Source organism: Mus musculus, chromosome 16 (genome assembly GCF_000001635.26).
Source record: "Mus musculus strain C57BL/6J chromosome 16, GRCm38.p6 C57BL/6J".
In the NCBI taxonomy this organism is placed as follows: Eukaryota; Metazoa; Chordata; class Mammalia; order Rodentia; family Muridae; genus Mus; species Mus musculus.
Window position 1 is genome coordinate 89,032,293 of NC_000082.6, and position 22,265 is coordinate 89,054,557.

Genomic DNA, 22,265 nt, shown 5'->3' on the forward strand with positions numbered 1-22,265 from the left:
CTATACATGTGGTTTTCTTTTAATTCAAAATCCTGTACATATTACCCATAATATGTTCAGCGAAACATCAGTAATAGCTTCTCCTCTAAGGACTATGATATCCCCATCCAGGGTTTGTAGAGCTCTTTTACAGTAGTGGATACAAATTCCTTTTGAGGAATAGGCACCAAATCTAATTAGAAGATTGTTGGGTACCTATTAATGTCCTTGCCACTGTTGCACAAGTGGATCATTTTATGCAGCTGAAGAGGGTTGCACTGGTCTTTACCTAAACAAGACTATTGATGAGAAAACAATTATGCTGGCAACTTTGGTCCAAGAGTCTTCTTTTTGTAGGTGTATACATTGAGATTGCGCTGTACAATTCTATAGTAGTAGCAGTAGCCGTAGCAGTCTGTCTGTCTGTCTGTCTGTCTGTCTGTCTGTCTGTCTGTTTGTTTTGCAGTGGCCTCCATCTGTTGAAAGGAAGTTTCTTGATGAGGGAAGAAGACTACACATGTCTGTGGGAATAGGGGAAGATATTTATAGGTTGTTTTTAGGGATTATTGTGGTTTAGAAAATTTAGATCCATACGCAGTGCTCAGGGAATGTTGTGGAAGAGGGGGCAGATAGACTGTAAGAGCCAAAGGATCACAAATTTGCTGTAATATTGTCTCAAAGTATTGTCAGAAGCTAAAGCCATAAAAGTTTCATGAATATGACTGCCCAGATGTGAGGTGAACAAGCTTAACACCAACAGGCATCAACAATCCAGAAGAGAATGAGCCTACAAGTGCTCAACCCTACACAGAGATCTATAGACAACAGAGCAAATCTGGAAGTGTGAGAGGTGATCTTCCCCAGAGAAGAGCACATTACTTAGTTCCTCCGTGCCAAAGGTCAAACAAGTATAGATATATACACACACATATATATATGTATATATGTATATGTATATATGTATATGTATATATATGTGTGTGTATGTATATATATATAGTTATATACTATATATATAGTATATATATACACTATATATATACTATATATATATATTATATACTATAGCTATCTTTACTATAGTATATATATATATATATATATATATATATATTCAGTTGAATTTGAATCTATAAATGTGATTTCCTTTCAATTCAAAATCTTGTAATTATTATTATTTCTAAATGAATTAAATTTTATTTGTAAGAGTTTCTGTGCTATTTTACATAAATCAACTTGAAAGTGATAATTATGGAAAGAAACATTTGCCTCATGAAAGAGCCAATTTGTTTCAACAAAACCAGCATTGTTTGGCTATAAACATAGTTAAATAGAAAAAAATGACAAGCATATTATGTTCATTAAGTGTGTATGTATATTTAGATATAGATAGATATAGATATGGATATACATGGACATATATTTAAATTCACATACATATTCATTCATACATATTCATTCATTCATTCATTCATTCATTCATTCATATAGAAGTGAATGCATTAACAATTACTGAGAAAACATGCCCTAAATTTGAGGAAGAACAGGGAGGGTTATATATGAGGGTTTGAAGAGAAGGAAAGTGAGAATAACTATAATTATATTATAATCTAAAAATAAGGTTTTAAAAATAAAGCTATTTTTGAGGTGATCAGTAGTGACTGCAGAGACTTCTAACTGTTCAACATACTAACAATGAAATACAATAGAAGGTTCATCCATGAAGAGATCTATATCACCATCGCCAAAATTCAAAGACTATCTTGGAATGGGCATAGGGAATGTAAGAAGAGAGGTGTGGAGCACTGACTTTCTGATATAACATGGCTACTGGACTCTCAAACTTATAGCAGCCATGATTAACTTTACAAGATCTGCCAAAACATAGACATGTCAACACCTGTCACAGAAGGGACAGTAGCAAATTCCCTGAGAGTTTATATGTGGTTAAAGATTGATAAAGAAAGGAGAGACATTTCTGTTGCAAAGGTATAGCCATGAGCTAGCAAACTCTCACCCATGTTCCTATACTGGCACTATTGAATCCTAACAGAAAGAAGACACAAGAGCAGAAAGAGACTGATTGAAAAGAAAGGGATTATGAGGAGTGACACGAGAAAAAGACATTATCAGGGTGAACATCACTAAAATACATTGTGTACATGTATGAAGATGTCAATGAAACCATCATTAGCACATATGTCAATAAACATGTCAAAATATTCCTTTAACGTTAAAGTGGAAATGTCAAGTGTTATTGTGGTTGTTTCCCCGGAGCTCTTGACTCTAGCTGCACATGTATCAAAAGATGGCCTAGTCGGCCATCACCGGAAAGAATGACCCATTGGTCTTGCAAACTTTATATGCCCCAGTACAGGGGAACGCCAGGGCCAAAAAGGGGGAGTGGCTGGGTAGGGGAGTGGGGGGGAGGGTATGGGGGACTTTTGGGATAGCATTAGAAATGTAAATGAGGAAAAATACCTAATAAAAAATATTAAAAAAAAAAGATGATTGAACTTGTCAAACAGTTGCCTGCAAGCTCTACTTCAATTTTGCAACTATCTTTGTGTGAAACCCTTTTGAAGACATGAATATTAACACCTGATTTTATACTTCTACTCTGAATTTATACCTTATTTACACAAATATTGCTTATACTGATCTATACCAAGAGATACAAAGATGTAAACAAACCCTTCTATCTAATTTTTATATAATTTAAACTATCTTAAACATTTTGAAAAATAACATACTTAGTAAAATTCTTTAATTATTTTTTTTGAGAACATTTGATTGCATTCTATATCCTTTTTCTTCTTGAAATTATAAAATATAAATTGAGTAAATAGAGCTCATATCTGAAATTGTACCATTGGTAACATTAGTAATGCTGATAATATTAAAAAATAGACTATTTGTAGCAATGGAATGTCAACTAGAACACACATTGTTATAGAATTATATTTAGTGCATATTTTCCATACACATAGTTGCATGGGCAGTCCAGAGTAAAATCACTCAACATAAGCAAATGAATGTGGAAAAGGGCACAGGTTTGGTGGTTGACTGACTGGACTGGGTAAGAGGAAAGAGAAGATACAGATGGCACTAATCAGAATGGATTTTATACAGGAATGAAATAGTCAATGAATAAATGTAATAAACAGTGTTAAATTTCCTAAGATTAAAAGAGTCAGATAGCAAGTTACATAGTTACAAACCCAATTGAGGACACTCAAAGTATAGAATGTTTGATGACATCATAGCCATGTTTCATTTCTGATACACAAAGAGCACAATATACCAAAAGCAGGTAAAAATAAACAATACACTGGTTATAAAGAAAATGAATTATATTTGGTTTCTCACGTGGACCTTATTGTCTAAGAGAGAAAGGGGATATAAATAAATATGCCGCATGAAGAAGTCTCAATGCTCTATGCCAAGCAATAAACTTCTTATATAAAATAAAGTAAAATAAAAGATTAAAAAATAACTTGTAAAGAAAATGAGTCAGTTTGAGATAACATGTTGGAGGTCCCAGCCCCTTGTCAACTGTCTTCTTTATGCTGAGCCTATGCCAAGGTAGCACACATGGAGCATGTGACAAAAGTAAACTGCTCATGTAATGGTCAGACATTGAAAGAGAACTAGTAGGGAGAACTGGGATCCATGTTCTGTGAAGGAGCTCCCTCTAAGCCTTGCATCTCAACACTGCCATCTGGGGATCAATCTTTTAATAAAGGAGCCTTTGGAGAACACATGAAGTGCTCACTCCAGGCTGTTCCTGATACTGAAGGGCTCATGTGAATCTTGCAAAGTATGTTTTTCCCTACCCCACCTCAATCATAATGTTTTAACTGTTTCAGCATTGCTTAAACATCCAAAGTGTGCTCCAAGAGTCATGGCTAGTTTAGTTTTAAGCCTCTATAAAAATTACAGTGAAGTGTTTATACCCCAGATTCAATGGGAAGACAGGTGTAAGATACACATTTATTTGTTACTTATTCACTTTATATCCAGCTCACTGTCCCCCTCCCCATCACCTCCTCCCCCAATCTTCTCCCTCTACTTCTACTCTCAATGGTTGCCAACCTGCCTGGGTATCTCCTGACCCTGGCACATCAAGTTTCTATCAGGCTAGACGCATCCTCTTCCAGTGATGCCAGACAAGACAGCCCAGCTAGAATAACATATCCCATGTACAGGCAACAGCTTTTGAGAAAATCCCCACTCCAGTTGTTCTAGACCCACATAAAGACCAAGTTTCACATCTGCTACATATGTGCGGGGAGGTCTATGTCCAGCCCCTGTATTTCTTGGGTTGATAGTTCAGTCTCTGAGAATCCCAAGGGTCCAAGTTAGTTGACTATGTTGGTCTTCCTGTGGAGTAACTATCCTCCCAGGTGTGGTGAGAGACAAGAAGGACAGCCAGATGGCCGTGAGAATAAATGGAAGTCTACAAATAACTGAGGTGGGGAGGTAGGAGGAGCACCCCCTAGACAAGACAGAGTCTCCTAAGAATCAATGGGTGTGTCCTTAGCTTTGGCTCACAGCATTGAAGATATGGAACCTGAAGAGACCTCTTCATGGAGCCAAGCAAAAATTCCAATGGAACAATAGGTACACCAGCCCACCCACGCACCAATCTTTAAACCCAAATTTATCCTGTCTACAAGAAATGCAGAGACGGGGGATGAAGCAGAGACTGAGGGAACGGTTAATTAAATAGCCTGCCCAACTTGAGACCCATCCCATGGGCAAGCAAGAATCCCTGACAATACTAATGATACTCTATTATGCTAGTAGACAGGAGTCTATCATCACTGTCCTCTGAGAGGCTCCACCCAGCAGCTGACTCAGACAGATACAGAAACACACAGTCAAACAATGGATGAAGCTTGGGGACTCCTCTGGAAGAATAGGAAATACACATTCTTATTCCAAAGGAAAAATGTGATATATAAAAGATACAAGAACAAACTACCATATCCTGTATGTTCATAAATGGCTTCTGGATGCACTGTACCAGGATGGGAACTCCAAGAATTATGGAAAGCTCTACAACATGGCCATTCTCTAGGACTGGTTCTTTTACTGTCAGCAGCTTCCCTTCCCACAGATTTCACATGGTTGTGATTGTCATCTTCCTGGAAATCAGCCTTGGTTTCTTTCCCAAAGCTTCCTACACACTGCCCTAGGGAGGACCAGGAAGTCAGGCAGCCTGGACTTCTCACCTTTCCTCTGTGACACCATGAGCCCAAATATTCTTAGATGAATATGACAAAGTAAATACTTAGGTATTTGAGGAGTTGGGGTTTTTCCAGATTGTTGTCTGTGATGAAGTAATTTCGAGTATTTGTTTTTGTTTTAGAATTTTGAATCTGTGGTAGCAGTCCAGGTACATTATTGGTATGTTATCAAGTCACGTGTCCTATAGTTCTAATAAAGCCTTTGGATTAAGGACAATGCTATATATGTCCATAGCCATGGCCAAAGTGAGAGGATTGGTTTTTGGTTTTTGGTTTTTTTAATCTTTCTACCTTTGGCAAAAATTGAACCACAATGCTTTCTTACTGATATGTTTCCAGATAATCTACTCTGTAACACTTAAGCTTAATTTGCTACATGACATGAGAAAATAGAAAAAAAACTCAGTGTGTGTGTGTGTATGCGTGTGCGTGTGCGCGTGTGCGTGTGCGCGTGCGCGTGCACGTGTGCGTGTGCGCGTGTGTGTGTGTGAGTGTGTGTATGTGTGAACTTCCTGGATGGTACTCATTGTCACTTGAAATCTTACTAGCATAAATGCTACTGATGGTGACATGGGCTGCTGAACTCTAACTAGAACTACCAACAAGCATTCTAGGCTTCTTCCAGCTTCCATCTTCAATCAATTCTAGACTCTTTCTGCTAACATATTTCAAAGTCATCAGCCAGTCCAGCAACAGTAGATATATTACACTGGTAATAATTTCTGAAATTATAGCCAATACCTAAGAGAAATCAACCTATAAAGAGAAAATTGATAATTTGTAGGTTTTGGGTCAATATTGATTATTCTATTTTTTTTTTTTTTTTTTTGGATCTGCGGTGTGACAAGTGATCACATTAAAATGAAGCATGTGCCCTATAATAAGGAAGGAAATGAGAATGAGATAGCATTCCAGATCCACAACTTCCTCCTATGGTATGAGCTCAATGACCACAGATCTACAACCACAGCCCACATTGTTCTACTTTCTTCAAATAGATCAGTGGTTCTCAACCTTCCTAATGCTGTGACCCTTTAACACAGTTTCCCATGTCATGGCAATCCCAAACATAAAATTATTTTTGATGCTACCTCGTAACTACAGTTTACTAGTTATGAATAGTAAATATCTGTTTCAAATGGTCTTAGGCAACCCAGATGGAAAGGTCATTCAACCCCAAGAGGTGTCACAGATGAAGAACCACTGAAATAGTGCAATGATAAAGTCCAATACTGCACCTTTAGCAGTTGAAGACCTATCAATCATATAAAGAAGAAATATTTTTAAAAAAACTCTATGATGCTATCTTAAAAGTAAAGAGAGGGGGAGAGAGAGAAAGAATGAAAGGAAAAGAAAGAAAACAGATTGATAGAGGGGAGGAAAAGGGGGATTATTCCCCATTTCTCCCCATTGTCTCGATATCAGATTGAACGGCAAAGTACTCAAGTGTTCCTGTAATTCCCTAAGTGATGATGTTGATTCACTGAGTCTACATTAGTTGTGTAGACAATGTAGTTTTTGCTGAACAAATACCTTCCTTCTGGGAATCTGGAATTTTGCTGATTGCTTTAGAATCCGTCTCCAGTTAACACTCTAGGTATTGTATTTTAAAGGGACTTAACTTCAGAAGAACAATGTGTTCATGTGGCTTCCCTTCTATTAGGGGTAAAACCTGAGCTGTGATTGGGAGAGAGCATGAGAAAATCAGCACATATCTACTTTAAACCATTGGCTGTATTTTCTCCTTATGTTCTTTGATAGATGTATACTCTTATTACTATAAACTGAATCCTGTGAGTATTTACAGAGAATGTTCAAAAATGGAATGAACTGGGTGATTCCCAATGAACATGGCTGCTGCAAAAGTAAGAGCAATGTGAATTAGATGGTCATTATCAATATAACACTCATGGGAGGGAGCTGGAGATAGAGGTTGAAAACTGGGAGGAGAGAGTAATACCCTACTTTTGCTCCTTGACGTAGACACATCATGAAAAGAATGCTTGAAACATTGAGAACCAAAAACATAAATTCCCCTGCAAACGTTTTTTTCTCTGCATATGAGTGTTTTACCTAAATGTATCTATGTGCACTGCTTGTGTGCCTGTTATACACAAAAGACAGAAGTCTGTGGCAGATACCCTTCAAAACAGAGTTACAGGTTATTGGGAACTCCCACGTGGGTTTCATGTGAATGTAGGGAACTGAACAGATGTCCTCTACAAAAGTACTAAGTGCTGTTAACTACCTATCATCTCTCCAGTCCTGTGTGTAGATGTTTTTTAAAAAATTAAAGACGATTCATGCAGTAATATGGAGAAGATATACTCAACATCAAATTTAAGTGCTGAAGAATAATCTTTAATATTGTCAAGTGTCTCATATATAAGTTTTGAAATTTCCAGGCAACAGAAAACAAAACCTTCTTTTGTAAAGGGGAAATTTTTAAAATGTAATAGTGCTTTCCAAGGCTAACCTTCTGGAGGTTTAGAAGATAAGAGAGACAGTGTGTCAAAAGAGTCAACTGTAAAGGTTTAAACAAGATGTCCTGGGGTCATGGTGGTGTAGAACTTGTAAGAGAGTCCAACCAAAATCAACCTCATCAATATGAGGCTCATGCCGGGAGAGGGCGCTTACCCATGCCTGACAGTGTCTGAACAGCCAGGAACCAGAGCCTGGATATCCCAGACACCTAAGATATAATCAAACACGACTTGAAAGAGTCAATGAGTTGATTTCTAATGATATTCTGCTCATGGACCTGAGCCTGGCATAATTGTCATCAGAGAGGCTTCATCCAGCATCTGATAGGAGCTGAGACAAAGACCCACAGTCAAACACTAGAGGGATAGAGCTAGGAGAAAGCTAGAGAAAAGGGGGAAGGATTGTAGAAGCTAGAAAGGTCCTGAACACCAGCAATGTGTGGCCCTCAGAATCAAACAAGCAGGGCTCATATAGGCTCACAGAGACTGAACCTGCAGTCATGGAACCTGCATGTGTCTACGCTAGCCCTTCTGCATACATACTGTAGTTCTTTAGTTTGGGGCTTTTATTAGATTTCTAACAATGGGGGTGGGGTGTATGACTCTTCTACCTGCTTTTAGGACCCCTTTGCTCCTAGTGGTTACCTGGTCCAGCCTTGATATGAGAGTACGCACCTATTCTTGAAAAAGTTTTGTGTCATGTTCAGTTGATATCTCTGGGAGGTCTACTTCTTTCTGAGGGCAAATACAGATTCTTACAGAATCTCTAAGAGGGGAGTTAGGGGGCAGGGGATGGGAGAAATGGAGGGAGAGGAAACTGTAGTCAGGATGAGAGAAGAACACATTTTTAAAAAGGTTCAGAAATATAGAATAAATATTTATGAATAAATAATAAACAAAATAAAACCAAGATTCATATTTATCTTAAGAAATTTTATTGTCAATACAGTGAAGAAAATTAATATTATTGACCTTTTACAAAGTTTCTGGAATAAATAGCTGAATACAGATGGTATTGATAGTGGATGCTGGTCATAAATGGATGCCAATGTATTTCAGACCATCAGAGCCCCATACTATTCCAGTTTTATGTGATACTGCCAGGTCGTGGGATTTAAAGCTGGAGGATCTTTGCATCATACATGAGGGGAAAGAGGTGTCCTTGAGTTTCTCAGTAGTAGTAGCCAAATCCAGAGCCATAGCCAGAGCCACATCCATAGCCACAGCCATAGAGAGAGCGTGAGCCATAGCCACAGCCATAGCCATAGCCACAGCCCAGTCCACGGTAGCCACAGCCATAGTAGGAGCCATAGCCACAGCCCAGGCCTCCATAGCCATAGCCCAGGCCTCCATAGCCACAGCAGCCATAGCCTCTGCCGCCATAGTAGTTTCCGTAGTAGCCACACATGGTGCTGGTTGTTGAGGTTGTTCTTGAGTAGAGAGGAGAGTAGGTGACTTGAGTCTGTATACTTCTGCCTGAGTGGAGGCCTTTTATATTCTCTCAGTGTGGGTGGGACCCACCATGTGCTCATGCCATTGGCTAATTTTAAGACTTATTTAATATAATTAGTGTTTTTTTTTTTTCTCAACCATATGACAAAACCTCAAAGTTATTATGGAAGCTTGCTTTGTTTGCCAATTCGGTCCCATGAAAAAACTTGACACCAATAATAATGAGGGAACACTAAGACACAGAAATGTTCACCTTAAGTGCTGTATACATGCATAACATACCCAAGCTGCGCATGTGCTGACTTGCCCACATCATAGAATAAAATGCATATTATTTTCCTTGTGCACCCACTTCAGCCATTTGAAGCAGTGTATTTTGTCTGTTGCATATTCAAAACATTTTTGCTCTATAATATTATAGCTGTGTATCAAAAATAAGGGAGAAACTTGCTTTGGACTTTGTCTTTAAAATGCAATTAAGAAACAGGCTAATAGCAATTTATTTTAAATTTTACTTTAATATTTAAAATTTCAGTGAACAAAAAAACTAAATTTTGTATCTGGAATATTAATTACATAGATTTTTAATTTTTGACTAATTTCTTTTCATGCTCATGAAAATCAATTCTTTTATGGATTTTAAATAGTAAAAATGATTATGATATATTTTGATAAATTAAGGCTTCATAAATTCTGATTTTTAAAATACCATATTTCAGCTTTTGAAATGTTTAAAAGATTTTACCAGTTATGTTTAGAAAATTTCTGAGACCTGAAATGCTATTGTTTCTATGATTTTTTTTGAGAAAAAAAAAAAAAAAACCAGTATCAACTGCTAGAAAAATTGTCACTATTTTAGTATTTATAATAAGTTAATATCATCTAGAGCATTTTTAGACATTTGATTTCAGCAATAATTTTTCAAATTAAATTCCTTTGCAATAATAAATAATGTTGAACATGAAATCTGCTTTTAGTCATTCATGTAGAACTTTTTGTAACAACTATTAAATATTACATGACTTTGTTATTTTCACTAGCCTGCCCAAGCTCTGAGGACACACAATGGTGCATTTTTTTTTTCATTGTGTAAAAATAACCACAGCTTTGCAAGGTACTGGAAGAACAATTCATATCCTACAAACATGTCCAGAAAATGACTTTAAGATTAATAGGCCAAAGATGCTTTGTTTTGAAATTATAGTTTTCTATATAAGCCAAGTTATAAAATTTATGGCAGCAAGCGTTTTAGAATCAGTTTTCAAGAGTCATTTATGTCATATAAAGTACTAATATTTAGTTTTATAATCAGTGAGTGCTTTATGTACATTAAACACTTATTTATTTATTTATTTATTCACTCATTCATTCATTCATTCATTCATTCACTTTACATCCTGATCATAGCCCCCTGCTTCCTCCTCCTATCCCACCCTCGCATTCCGCTTCATCCCATCTCCTTCCCTTTCTCCTCAGAGAAGGGGAGGACCCCCATGAGTGCCAACCGGCCCTATCACATGCATGTCTTAAGTGCCTGCTTTCAGACTGAGGCCAGACAAGGCAGCCCAGTTAGGAGAAAGGAATCCAAAGTCAGGCAACAGAGCCAGAGATAGCCCCACGACCACCCGTTTTTATTTTTAAAATGGGAATGTAAATTGAGAAAACACTTATGTTTGAACAGGTTCCTATTTGTGACATAACTGAGAATGAGAGACATTGTTTTCAGGTACCATCTCTACTCTCTGCTTCCCAGCATCTCCGTCACCAGCGTGCTGTACACAGTGGCACACCTATTGCGACGTATGAGTTACACCACAGCATCATTATCTCCCGGAGTCCAGAGTTAATGGTGACTCCTAATGATACACCTTCCATGGGCTTTGACGGTCCTGCATGGCATGCATTCAGCATTATAGTATCATAGTTTTATTGTCCTAGAAATCCTTTTGGTGTTTCTGTTTATAATCTCCCCTTTTCTAAAATGTTCTACATGCCTATCACTCTGAAATATAATTAAAATTTATTTCCTGCAGAAACAATTCCCCACCCCACCCCAATTCTTTCCTTGGGGAAATTTTCTCTAATTTCCCTAGGTGTTTGCCTAATTTACTAGTTCTCTTAACAAAAAAAAGATTCCTTACTAAATGTATATCTAATATGCTCCACTTTTCACCTCCTTTCCTTCAAATGCTTGGGCTTCTGACAGTCGATGCTTCTGTGGAGCCTACCCCAATTCCATTTTAGTTTATTTCTTGACATTTTGTTTAAGCTCTGAAACAGAGTAAAGCTTAGTGAACTGTCTAAAACCCTGGAGCAGTCAGTGACCAACAACATCTTTCAGTATTGTCTTTTATAACTTGTCTACAGCTTTTCCTCAGTCTTAAACATGTTCTGGCTCCGTTTTACATGCAGGAGTTTGGCTTGACTCTGCACCTTCCTCTACCTCCTCTATTGGCTGTTTCTCCCCCATCCAGAGCAGGTGTTTATGGAAACTTTACTGAAGATTGATAAAATTTAGACACTCTTGTAAAAATATGTAACATTTACGTTATTTCCCTCCTCCCTTTACTTCCTCTAAACCTTCCCATACACACTCCCTTGATCTCTTTCAAATTCATGACCTCTTTATTTATTAATTATTATAATATGAATATACATACAATGCGTATGTATGGAAAATTTTGTCTTCACACTAAGTCTGTCTGAATTCAGTGATTAAGTCTGTTTCATTTAATTTTACTTTCAACCATTGATAAAATGAGAATATCTTTAAGATATCATATAGTTGATTTTGTTGAGGTTTCTTTAAGATAATTGCTCTGGGAGGTTCATTAAAATCTCATATTATTATGGCTCTCTAACAAATCCTTCTTAAATAAAATTATTTCAAATAGATTACAAATATATTTATTTTTATAGTTTCAATGTAATTTATGCACATAATATTAATCAAATTTGACAATAAACTATTACTCTATATGCCAACAATCAAAAAACCCACCATGCATGTAATTATAAAATGTCACTTTTATTAAACATCAGACTTTATTTTGACTTCTTTACATATTTTTAACACATTTAGATATAGCAACTCTTCAATATAGGCTATGTTATTCCATCTAGTTGTATATGTTCATGCCAATCAAGAAGTTTATAATATGCAAAAAATAATACCAAAATGTATTAAGAAGAAGATCTATGTTTCATGCTTTAGTGTAATAAACTGGAATTATTTTCTGCATATTTCTAAAGAAAGTAAATATAATGATGTTAGAGGTAAATATAATGAGGTTCACAGGTGCAGGAAATGAATGGCAGAAGTAAGATAAAGAGCTAAGGATAAAAAGGTCTTTTATATTTTTATTTCAATTCTAGATATTCCTAATTTAAATAACAGACATGAACAAATCAATATGAGTAAAAATATATGTTTGTTCGGTGACATGACTGCTGGCATTGAAACTTAATTCTGAGCATTATAAATTGCAAAAAATTCAATAATTTTTGGTACCATTTGCCGCAGACCCCCTGGGCCCCTTTGTCTGCGTGGAATGGGTCTCTAGACGCAGGTGGGCAAAGCGTGGATGAATGACAAAAAGATGCACACAGGAGAGTTTGTGTGGAATCTGAATGTAATTTTTCAAATCGAACATCAGACGTTTTATGCAGAAGACAATAAGGAAGTTGGGTGACATACCCACAAGGTACAAATGAGGTAACCGGATGCTTAATGACTCTTACACAGAACAGAGGAATGAAAACGCAAAGACTGGCAGGAACTGGGCAATAAAATAACTGAGACAGAGTCAGCCCTATCTAAGGTCAGCTATAGTCTTAGAAGCCAGGTGTGAGAACTTTACTCTCCTAGGGCAAGGGCTTTCACACCCAAGTCATGGTTCTAACTAGGGAGTTCCGCTCTAGCTAACCATCTCATGAATAATGCAATACTCTAAAACCACAGCCCAATCTACTTCCTAAACCATTGTAAATTCCTGTATATGGGAGCGACTTGGCTTTTATTGATAGTGTAATACCAGAGGCTATTCTGAATGTCACTGTCTGGTTCAAGGACGTTCTAGGACTGTTGGAACACTGGTGGAAGGCTTTAGCTATGTCAGAATTCAATCTTAAAAGACACTTATGATAGGAAAATATTGAAAGAGAGCACGTGGATCCATACACTAGACTAACGTGGGAATGGAACACGGGAATGAAAAATTACTGTATGGGTAGGGAACGATAGACTCCAGGAGGAGAGCTTCCTTGAAACTCTTTTGCCTCATGAGTGACTTTTAAGCCTCTCAGCTTGTCCAGTTGACTCCACCGGAGAGCGTAGCAACCATTAATGTGTGAAACAAGTACATGTATTAGAAAATTTTAACAATAGTCATGAACCTTTTTTTCCTTATAAATCTTATGTTCTTCAGTGATCAAGTCTCTTCAAGAAATCAAGATAACAAAAATCTGTAATTAAAAAAAAAGTAGCACTACTAACCGTGCCTCGTTTAGTATTGATTTTATTTTTAAGATTCAAGATTATGCAGTTACCAATTTTACTACAAGGAACCACACAGCCTCCTAAAACAAGGTCTTCACATTGCTTATGGTAGTGCTCCCTAACTTGGTGATAGGACCCTATTTCTAAAGACATCACACACCTTAGATGCAAGATAAATCTGAAACTGAGCTGGTGACTTCCTCCCTATTTCACTGGGTCACTAGTCCACATTTCACTGGCTCTGAAGCTGCAGTGAAAGCTGTCAAGGACAATGGGTTTCAATGGTCCTACCGAGATAAGAATTGTAAGAACTACAATACCAGTTTAACAGGCAAGATGTACCCATTGGTGTAGTAGGAACGCAAATGTTATAGGGTTAACAAAATGTTCTGTAATTTGTTTTGGAGACCATTCCACAAAGCATAATCATGATCCATACTATAATCCAGTTAAAAATTCATGACTGATAGAGGTCTTAGGTCCTATGGGGGAACTTAACTACAATTATATATCTTAACTGACACAAACCTAAACAGTCCTCTAAATATTTATGTTGCTACCCATATATGCATAGTATTCTCTAATCAAGTAAACTCACTATAAACAGAGGTGACTACAGAGACCAATGCCTGTTCAAGGTAGTGAAAATAAATGGGAATGGAGTGCTCAGCTCTTTGTAGATGATTCATGCTGCCACCTCTAATGCTCAGGGAACAATATAGAAGAGAGGTGGCAATAGTGGGAAAGCCTGAATATAGGTGCACTTTCTATAAAGAACTACTTTGACACATAACACAGCCAATGTAGTTGTGATCTCACATGAACTGTGGTGCACAGGACAGAAATAATCAACAGTCAAGTGTAAATTCTGGAGGGACAGGGGTCATTTGTCCCCCCGTGCTGAACTCTAATTCTAACCACAATGCAACATAACTCATATCAACACACTTTAAACAGAGTTTGTTTCGTTAAGATTATTTTTCTGCATTTTTAAGATGTTCTTAATATCACTAACCAATGACTTGGGGGCACAAGTGAAATAGATATTTTAAAGCAGGTATATCTTAAGAAAAGCCATTGTGTGAAACAATGAAATATAAATATGGATAATGTGAGAAAATCACAGAATCAGGAAAAATCGCTTAGGGGTTAAAGGGACATGTATTTAAACCTGGCAAGATGAGTGTAAACACTATTACATGATGAAGAAAAAGAACCACCCTTCTCAAGTTTTCTTCTGACTCCCATATGTGTGTTCTGGCACATGGACACACACACACACACACACACACACACACACACACGATAAATAAGTAAACGAGATAGCAAATATTGTTGTTTATGAGGTTAAATAAATTTATTAGGAAAATATAGAAAAATCAAAACATGAGATGCTTGTTATCTTATTGAGAGATCTATAGAGGTACACAGGATGATATCTAAACAATATTTATTCTCAGGAGTAAAATTCAGAGAAACAAAACCCTCAGGTCTTATATTTGAAGGTCATTAAAGGGCATATCTTCAACAAGGTCACATCATAAACTCCAGATGTAAGAGCCTATAAGAAGGAAGTTCAGAAAACATGCAGTTCAGAATTGGAGATTTCTGAGCTCACATTCAAGGAGGTGAGAGTCTTCCATGGTGTCCTCAGTAGTAGTAGCCAAATCCAGAGCCATAGCCAGAACCGCATCCATAGCCACAGCCATAGAGAGAGCGTGAGCCATAGCCACAGCCATAGCCATAGCCACAGCCCAGTCCACGGTAGCCACAGCCATAGTAGGAGCCATAGCCACAGCCCAAGCCTCCATAGCCATAGCCCAGGCCTCCACAGCCACAGCAGCCATAGCCTCTGCCGCCATAGTAGTTTCCGTAGTAGCCACACATGGTGCTGGTTGTTGAGGTTGTTCTTGAGTAGATAGGAGAGTAGGTGACTTGAGTCTGTATACTTCTGCCTGAGTGGAGACCTTTTATACTGTCTCACTGAGGGTGTAACCCACCATGTGCTCATGTCCCTAGCAAATTTTATGACTAATTTAATTGTTTTGTTGTTTTTAAATCGTGATAATATGTCTGAGTCATTAAAGAGGCTTGGTATTTGGCCTTTGAGGTTTTTCTTTCTTTCTTTCTTCTTTTTTTTTTATAAACATTTTTTAAAAATTTGGGTGTTTGTTTCAATTACATTTCCAATGCTATCTCAAAAGTCCCCCACAAGCTCCCCCACCCACTCCCCTACCCACCCACTCCCACTTCTTGGCCCTGGCATTCCCCTGTATTGAGGCATATAAAGTTTGCACAACCAATGGGCCTCTCTTTCCACTGATGGCCAAATAGGCTATCTTCTGATTCATATGCAGCTAGAGACATGAGCCCCCCCCCGGGGGGGTATTGGTTAGTTCATATTGTTGTTCCACCTATAGGATTGCAGATCCCTTCAGCTCCTTGAGTACTTTCCCTAGCTCCTCCATTGGGGGCCCTGTGATCCATCCAATAGCTGACTGTGAGCATCCACTTCTGTGTTTGCCAGGCCCCGGCATATTCTCAAAAGAGACAGCCATATCTGGGTCCTTTTAGCAAAATCTTGCTAGTGTATGCAATGGTGTCAGAATTTAGAAGCTGATTATGGGAAGCAGTTTCTAGATGCTCCATCTTTTCATCTCAGCTCCAAACTTTGTCACTGTAACTCCTTCCATGAGTGTTTTGTTCCCAATTCTAAGAAGGGGCAAAGTGTCCACACTTTGGTCTTTGTTCTTCTTGAGTTTCTTGTTAGTACTTTATTCACTATTTATTTTTTAATAAATTGAATGAAATAAAATTACCTCCAATTACTTCTCCAAACCACTCCCTTGTTCTCCTAAATTTTCAAGTTCAAAACTTATTCTTTTGTCACGTGTATTTATTTTTTTATGTAAGTTCTTTCATTCACACACACATACAACATGCTGAAACACACTGATTCTGCTTTTGTTGTTTGTATATAGTTTTATGGCTGATTACTCTGCATTAGACAACCAATAAACAGGCTCATATTTAGGAAAGGCTAATTTTCTGTCCCTCAGCAGTTATTAGTTGCCTATAGGTTTGTTTTTTTATTTTTTTCTAGAAATGAGACCTTTCCCAAAAACTTTCCTCTCAATACTTACATGCCTCTTGAAATTGGTATTGTATACAAAAGAGAATATTGAAACCAATGCCATGAACTGAAAAGAGGAACAATAGCAGCCAAAAAAGTCTAGGAAAAAAAAACACAAAGTTATAATTTAATAAAAAACAAATCACAACTAAGAACACAACCCAATAATAACCAACCAACGAGATAGGTTATTAGGATGGATTAAGAAACAAAACCCATCTAAAGGCTGTCTGTATGAAACTCATCTTAGCTTGAAGATAGATATCACTCTAAAGTGAAAGAATAACTAAAAGTATTCCAGGTGAATGAGATTAGAAATCAAGCATATATTGCCATCCTAATATCTGCCAAAATAAACTGCAACTGAAAACTATTTAGAAGAGACAAAGAAAGGCACTTCATTCTAAAAAGGGAGCAATTAAAAGAAAAATATCAAAATACTAAACATTTATACACCAAATTGGAGACAACTCAATTTCATAAAAAAAAATCATATTAGTAGACACAGATTAACACAATCACCATAATAGTAAGTGATTTCAACAACCTCCTTCCTTAAGTAAGTAGGCCATGTGGACACCACATAAACAAAGAAAACTCAGAATCAAATGAATTAATAAATAGCTGCACAATGCTCCCCCACTTGCCAAAGAATGCAAATTCCACTCAACAGCACATAGAAGCCAACTTGAACACATACAGAAAAGTTGAAATAACTCCATGTATCCCACATCACTTTCATGCAAGAAACTTAAAATTACCAGCAGACAAACTCTAGGAATCAAACACTAACACAGAAATTAATAAAATTAATTAAATAATTTTAAAATTAATAAAATCGGGGAAAAAGATAACGATAGAAAGGATCAATGAATCTAAGAGCTGTTCCTTAAATATTTTGTTCTCTGACATTTTTATGTACACTTACAAGGGATTCTGTTTCTGTTACCACCCTACCCTTGCTTACAACTCAGCAAGATCAGTGGTTTTCCAAACAATTCTTTCACTCTCATATCTCTTTGTTTTGTGACCCTGAGTGTTTAACAAAGGCCAGGGATCTGCTGCTCATATGTATAGAGACGCACACTTGAGTATGGGTTCACCATTGCCTAAGCTGATGTAAACAGTAACTCACTATGAGCCCTAGCTGTCAATAGGTCCCCAGATTGGGTCCCATGAGCCCTGTTGCTATCTGCAACTAATGTTGACAGTCCCAAATATCTGCACTTTTATGAATAATGGAGGTTGCTGTGGGTTTGTGAGTGCAGTGGGTATGTTATGCCTTCAAGACAGCTCACAGTCTTCCCCTGTTATACCTACAAAATAGTTGTAAAGACCATGAATCTGGATGAGTGGGTTTGGGAAGTTTAAAGCAGAATGAGAGTGGTACTATACTCAATACTGAATTTCACTCTCCTGATTTGACTGATAATTTTGTTATTGATATATATTTATATGCTCATATTCTGATTATATATTATGCATAGACATCACACACACACACACACACACACACACACACACACACACACACACACGTAAAAGACTCTTCTCTCATATAATACATCCTGAACAGTTTCCCCTCCTTCCTATGAGTCTCTACATCATTTTCCCTATTCCACTACTCCCTCTCCCCTTCCACTTCAGAAAATGGCAGAAAGAGTCTCAAGACCAGGCAAAAGAGTCAGAAAAACACTGGCTCCCACTGTTAGGCATCAGTGAGAAGGGACAAATACACTCACCTAATCCTTCTTCAAACTAGACTTTTAAACTTCCAATAACTATCCTATAGATATATATATATATATATACCATACTAGTTTTAATTATAGGTTTTTTGACACCTAAAGAATATCCATTTAAAATTTTTTTTCAGTGAAATGGCAATTATTTTGCACTGTGACTTTTCTTCTCTCTTGATCTAAGTGAAATTTCTCCTCCAGATCTAGATATCTATCATAAAATGATTTATATTATATAATATATTTTATATTGGCATTATGGTATATCATTTTAATGATATACTAAATTAAATATATAATATATAAAATATCAAAATATTATCATATATTAAAATGTTTTTATATATCATGCATTATACATATGAATATATTAAAGTCCAATTCATGTTTGAGATTCATAGTGTTGATAATAATATAACTGATCAAAACTCCAATAGACTAAGGTCTATCTATGCAAAATTAAATCTCCCCTTGAAGATTAAGAAAAATAACTTATGTGATGAAGTCTCATTTCTCAATTTTTTGCAAATTATTATTTATTACTATTAATTAACCATACTTTATTTAAACATGACAATATATCCTTCATTAAATATATGTGGAAATGCAACCTTGTACATCCATTCGCTTTGATTTTTGATATAGTAGTCATATTTCTGTCATTCCAGTAATAGTTCATAGTAATTATTATTTTAACATGTCCTTTCAGATATTCTGGGGTGAAATTCAGAGATTAGAATTTAAAGATAATTTACATTATATTTAAGAGAGTTCAGGTATTAACCAGGCTCTGCATTTTAATCCTGTTTTCTGGCAATCATCGGAATGTGAAAATGGATTTTTTTCAAATTATCTAGTTTGTTTTGCCAAGTGTACATTTCCAGTGACTCAAAACAATAGAAGTAAAAATATTTTCTGCTAATGACTAAACCAAACATTAGTCTACTAATTCATCTACTGCATGTTTTGAACATTGTTTTATGTGTGTTCCTTGGTAGGAGCTTTTTTACTAGATAGATATATGCTACATCCTACTCACTTTTGGCTGGTTGAAATATTTGAAATAGAAAACATATTTACACTTTAATCCTCTTGGGTGAATTTGCTTCCTTTTGTTCTAGAGCTTTTAGGTGTGTTGTCAAGCTGCTAGTGTGTGCTCTCTAGTGTTTCTTTTTGGAGTCACTCAGAGCTATGAGCTTTCCTCTTAGAAATGCTTTCATTGTGTCCCATAAGTTTGGGTATGTTGTGGCTTCATTTTCATTAAACTCTAAAAAGTCTTTTATTTATTTCCTTATTCCTTCCTTGATCAAGGTATCACTGAGAAGAGTGTTGTTCAGTTTCCAACATGAATGTTGACTTTTTATAAAGTTTGGAGCTGAGACTAAAGGATGGACCATCTAGAGACTGCCATACCCGGGGATCCATCACATAATCAGCCTCCAAATGCTGACACCATTGCATACACTAGCAAGATTTTGCTGAAAGGACCCTGATATAGCTGTCTCTTGTGAGGCTAAGCCTGTGCCTGGAAAACACAGAAGTGGATGCTCACAGTCAGCTATTGGATGGATCACAGGGTCCCCAATGGAGAAGCTAGAGAAAGTACCCAAGGAGCTAAAGGGATCTCCAACCCTATAGGTGGAACAACAATATGAACTACCCAGTACCCCCAGAGCTTGTGTCGCTAGCTGCATATGTATCAGAAGATGGCCTAGTTGGCCATCAGTGGAAAGAGAAGCCCATTGGTCTTGCAAACTTTATATGCCTCAGTACAGGGGAACGCCAGGGCCAAGAAGTGGGAGTGGGTGGGTAGAGGAGTTGGGGGAAGAGGGCATGGGGGACTTTTGGGATAGCATTGGAAATGTAAATGAAGAAAATACCTAATTAAAAAAAATATTCACTTATTCAAAGCCAGATTTTTATTCTTTTAAAAAAAATGAAAATAGATTCTTCTCTCATACAATACATGCCAACCACAGTTTGCCCTCCTTTCACTCCCAGCTCCCTTCTACCTCCCCTTTCCTGAAGATCCGCTCCCTGTGTATCCTCTTGAAAAAGGAGAAGGCCTCCAAGAGAGGACAGCCAAGCAGAACTAAACAATGTACATAAAGACAAAGAAAAAGCCCTCATACTGAAGCTAGACAATAGAGTTTCAACAGCAAGCAAAAGAGTCAGAGACATGTCTGCTTTTACTGTTAGAAGTTGCACAAAAACAACAAGCTAATCACCATAGCATTTACACAGAGGACTTGATGCAGACACTTATAGGCTGTGTGCTTGGTTATTCAGTCTCTGTGAGCCCATGTGCCATGTGATCCTGCTTAGTTGATTAGATTGGCCATGTTCTCTTTGTGTTCTCTATCTTTTCTGATTCCTACAATCGTTCCTCTCCCACTTTTAAGGGATTTTCTGGAGACATCAAAATTAGACTCCTTTTAAACTATCAGTAGGAATCATTTCATTCATTTTTTTAAATCAGTTGTGTTTGGTTTTACCCTGGTCTCTGGACTATCCAGTCTCTGGTTCTTGGCCATCCAGACAGGTAGGACATGGGCTCCCTCTTGTGGCATGGATTCCAAGTAGAGATATAAATCTATTCAGCTATTTAAAAAATGAATTCATAAAATTCTTAGGCAAATGGATGGAACTAGAAAATCTCATCCTGAGTGAGGTAACCCAATCACAAAAGAAAACACATGGTATGCACTCACTGATAAATGAATATTAGCTCAGAAGCTTGGAAAATCCAAGATACAATTCACAGACCACATGAATCTCAAGAAGAAGGAAGACCAAAGTGTGGATACTTCAATCCTTCTTAGAAGAGGGAACAAAATACCCATGGGAGGAGATACAGAGACAAAGTGTGGAGCAGAGACTGAAGGAAAGGCCATCAGAGACTGCCCCACCTGGGGATCAATCTCATATACAGTTACCAAGCACAGACATTATTATGGATGCCAACAAGTGCTTGCTGACAGAAGCATGATATAGCTGTCTCCTGAGAGGCTCTGCCAGTGCCTGATGAATTCAGAGGTGGATGCTCTAAGATAACATTTGGACTGAACATGGGAATCCAATGGAGGAGTTAGAGAAAAGAGTGAAGGAGATGAAGGGGTTTGCAACCCAATAGGAAGAACAACAGTATAAATTAACCAGTACCCCCAGAGGTCCCAGAGACTACACCACCAACCAAAGAGTACACATGAACAAACCCGTGGCTCTGGCCACATGTGTAGCAGAGCATGGCCTTGTCAGACATCAGTGGGTCATATTGGTGGGCATGGAGAGGGGGGGATGGGATATAGAGTTTTCAGAGGGGAAAAGAGGAAAAGGAGTAACATTTGAAAAGTAAATAAAGAAAATATCTAATCAAAAAGTGTATACAGTCAATGCAATAATAACTTCAACTTTTAGTAAGCACTAGTAGAAATAACGTGTGCATTATTCTTTCATTGGGTTATTTTATTTCTTGGGATACTGCTTAAACTTGGTAAAAATGCATTGCATCAAGCAATTTTAAAAGAACTAAAACTGTGGGTGTTTGTGTATTTTCTGAGCAGACATACTGATATATTGGTTATTGTTGTCAACTTTGTCAACAAGAGTTATTGGAATTTACCCTTAGCATTTAATTCCAGAAATTAATATTTCAACAAATTTAACTATTTGCTCATTTTAATCCTAACAGCTATAACTCTGCACTAAATTAGAAGACATCTTTTT

The 22,265-nt window shown here is 37.1% G+C and overlaps 2 protein-coding genes across 2 annotated transcripts; both read right to left on the reverse strand.

Annotated features, from left to right (window-relative positions):
• Window positions 1–8,630: 8,630 nt before the first annotated feature.
• Gm10228 (predicted gene 10228) lies at window positions 8,631–9,180 on the reverse strand. Its single transcript, NM_001270487.1, has one exon. It carries the CDS (start codon window positions 9,120–9,122, stop codon window positions 8,886–8,888), a length of 237 nt encoding a protein of 78 aa, NP_001257416.1. The 5' UTR covers window positions 9,123–9,180; the 3' UTR covers window positions 8,631–8,885.
• Window positions 9,181–14,996: 5,816 nt separating this feature from the next.
• Window positions 14,997–15,607, reverse strand: Krtap6-5 (keratin associated protein 6-5). Its single transcript, NM_130856.2, has one exon. It carries the CDS (start codon window positions 15,549–15,551, stop codon window positions 15,315–15,317), a length of 237 nt encoding a protein of 78 aa, NP_570926.1. The 5' UTR covers window positions 15,552–15,607; the 3' UTR covers window positions 14,997–15,314.
• Between the last annotated feature and the right edge of the window lie 6,658 nt (window positions 15,608–22,265).